Below are 2,818 nucleotides of genomic sequence, written 5' to 3'. Positions count from 1 at the left end.
ACTTTCAAGGATTACGACCTCGGCTACGTCATATCGACGTCAAGCACCTGCCGAAGCTGCGAACCAGGACGGCAAGGCCGCAAGCGGTTTCTCTATGTCGCGATCGATCGTTGTGCGCGCTTCGTGCATCTGGCGGTCTACGATGCCGAAAACGCGGCCAATGCTGTCAACTTTCTTGCAGCCGCCAAGGCCGCTTTTTCCGTTCCGGTTGACCCATGTCCTGACCGATCGGGTTCGTGCTTCACTGCCGAAGCGTTCGAAAAAGCCTGCGGGATCAGGGTATCGACCGGCGCCGGACCCGTGCCTATTCGCCACAAACCAACGGCGGTCGAGCGCTTCAACGGCCGCGTCGCGGCCGAGGTCCTGCTGCTGCTTCAATCAGGCCTACAACCAGCGCCGACAAACGGGTTCTGGTGGTCTATCACCACGATGAAAGTGACTGACCGCTCAAGCAACGCCCTCGTCTCCGCAAATCGCAGTTGCCAGGCAGGGGGACAGCGCAAATATTATGAATGAAGTCGATCGCGTTATGGTAGGCGCCAATGACGTCTCACAACCTGACAGCTAGGGCGGGAAGCGCGGACGGCCGGTGCAGGAGGCCGTGAGCATCGAGCCAGAACTGAAGAGCTTCCACCTTTCCGACGCCTAGCCGTTTTGAGCCGTTGCGCTTTGACGACGAAGGTCTTCGAGCCGCTATGGAAGCCGCCGACCAAGCTATCGCGCGAGCCCGAGCAATCCTCAAATGATAGGCCTCTTAAAAGAGGTGTAAGTCCGGTCCCGCCGTCTTTTCGGAGATTTCACGCTCAGTCGGCGGTTCCAGATACTGGACATGAAGACCTTGTCAGGAAACGCAATGTCGAGCCGCAGACCCTCAGTCTACTTACGGTCGGTGTATTTCGATTCAGCCCGTGATGGTTTCTCGCATGAGACGTTCGATCCAGTCGGCAACAACTGCACACGACACGGCCGGAAAGATGGCGACGGTGCGGATACAGCAAGGTCATGGGCATGTTTTCGGCCCGATGATCCGGCATGACCTCGACCAGATCGTTTGCCGGATATGGCGGCGGACATCGTAAGCAGGGATCTGGATGAGACCGAGGCCCGCCAGACAACAGGCGATGGCGGCCTCGGCACCATTGACCGTGACGCGCCCTTGCATCGGCCGTGTTTTGACGGCACCGGCCTCGACCCATTCCACGGCTCCACGCGGCCAGTGGGAAGGGGAGGCATATTTCACGGCGAAATGGCCCGAAAGCTCGTCCGGGCTTTCGGGACGTCCGTGTTGCGCCAGATAGGCAGGACTTGCGACGTTCAGCAGCGAGAGCGACCCGATCGTTCGGGCAATCATTTCGGAATTGCTTAATGTCCGACCCTCAGAACGCAGTCGATGCCCTCCTCGACCAGATTGACGGCGCGGTCGGTGACCCCGAGCGCTATTTCCATATCGGGATATTCCGCGAGAAACGCCGGTAGTGCGGGGGCTACGATCAGGCGGCCAATCCGTGCTGGCACATCGATACGTAATTTGCCCGAGGGCTTCGTGGTTCCGGAGCGAAAGAGGCCCTCCGCCTCCTCCACGTCGGCGATCACACGGAGGCAGCGAGTGTAGAAGCTTCGCCGTCCGGCGTCGGGTCACCTTGCGGGTGTTCGATGGAGAAGAAGCGCGCCAAGCCGGGTCTCCAGCTCGGAAACCGCCACGCGGAACGAAGATCGGGGCATTCCCAGAGTTTCAGCTGCCCGGGTAAAGCTCGCGCTTTCCACCACACGGGCGGAAAACGCGAAACGACTCTATACGATCCACGTCGCCTCCGGTTTGTTCGTAAATCCTGACAAGTCTTGTCAGAAATATCCTCTTTATCAAACAATCTAACATATAGCTTCTTGACATTACAGCGTCGTTGAAGCCTCGCGCCGGAAGATCACGCAAGCACGATCGGCGGGCTTCAGGCAGCACCATTCGTCGGCGCTCCGCAAGGGTTCCCGGCCTGATCCGGCGAGAGGATCACCTTGCTCGTCAATTCGCCCAGGTTAACCAGAGGAGATCTCCATGACCGACCACAGCATTAGCGGCAAAACGTTCTAATCGCGGGGGGTGCCAAGAACCTCGGTGGGCTCATCGCGCGCGATCTCGCCAAAAACGGCGCGAAGGCCGTGGCCGTTCACTACAACAGCGCGTCTTCTAAGGCTGAGGCGGACGCGACTGTCGAAGCAATCGAGGCTGCAGGCGCGAAGGCCTACGCGTTCCAGGTGACCTCACCACGGGTGCTGCAATGGAAAAGCTGTTCGCCGATGCCATTGCTGCCATGGGATCGATCGACATTGCGATCAACACGGTGGCAAGTCCTGAAGAAGCCGATGGTCGAAATCAGCGAGGCCGAGTTCGATCAGGCGGATGCCATCAACAATAAGTCCGCCTTCCTGTTCCTCAAGGAAGCCGGCAAGTCGGTCAGCGACCATGGCAAGGTTTGCACGCTGGTCACGTCGCTGTTGGGGGCCTACACACCGTTCTATGCCGCCTATGCCGGCACGAAGGCACCCGTCGAGCATTACACGCGCGCCGCGTCCAAGGAATTCGGCGAGCGCGGCATTTCGGTGAACGCGATCGGCCCAGGCCGATGGATACGCCGTTCTTCTATCCGGCCGAGGGGGCCGACGCGTTGCGTACCATAAATCAGCCGCCGCGCTGTCGGAATTCTCGAAGACCGGTCTGACCGATATCGAGGATATCGTTCCCTATATCCGCTTCATGGTTTCCGAAGGCTGGTGGATGACCGGTCAGACTATTTTGGTGAATGGCGGTTACTGCACCAAGTAA

General features: G+C 59.2%; 1 protein-coding gene across 1 annotated transcript; it reads left to right on the top strand.

Annotated features, from left to right (window-relative positions):
• Nucleotides 1–2,358: 2,358 nt before the first annotated feature.
• Nucleotides 2,359–2,818, top strand: LOC121603272 (short chain dehydrogenase mdpC-like). Its single transcript, XM_041931950.1, has 2 exons — nucleotides 2,359–2,595; nucleotides 2,705–2,818. The coding sequence occupies exons 1-2, from the start codon at nucleotides 2,359–2,361 to the stop codon at nucleotides 2,816–2,818; spliced, it is 351 nt and encodes a 116-aa protein (XP_041787884.1).

This window comes from Anopheles merus, unplaced genomic scaffold, assembly GCF_017562075.2.
Source record: "Anopheles merus strain MAF unplaced genomic scaffold, AmerM5.1 LNR4000991, whole genome shotgun sequence".
Classification (NCBI taxonomy): domain Eukaryota; kingdom Metazoa; phylum Arthropoda; class Insecta; order Diptera; family Culicidae; genus Anopheles; species Anopheles merus.
Note: the sequence above shows the minus strand (reverse complement) of the source record. Positions and strands in the feature narration are given on the sequence as shown.

Bases quoted from the DNA above. Each gene is read 5' to 3' on its own strand.
- LOC121603272 (XM_041931950.1), top strand. From the start codon at position 2,359: ATGGTCGAAATCAGCGAGGCCGAGTTCGATCAGGCGGATGCCATCAAC. The intron at 2,596-2,704 runs GTGAACGCGATC...GAATTCTCGAAG, and splicing joins TCGGCGAGCGCGGCATTTCG to ACCGGTCTGACCGATATCGA.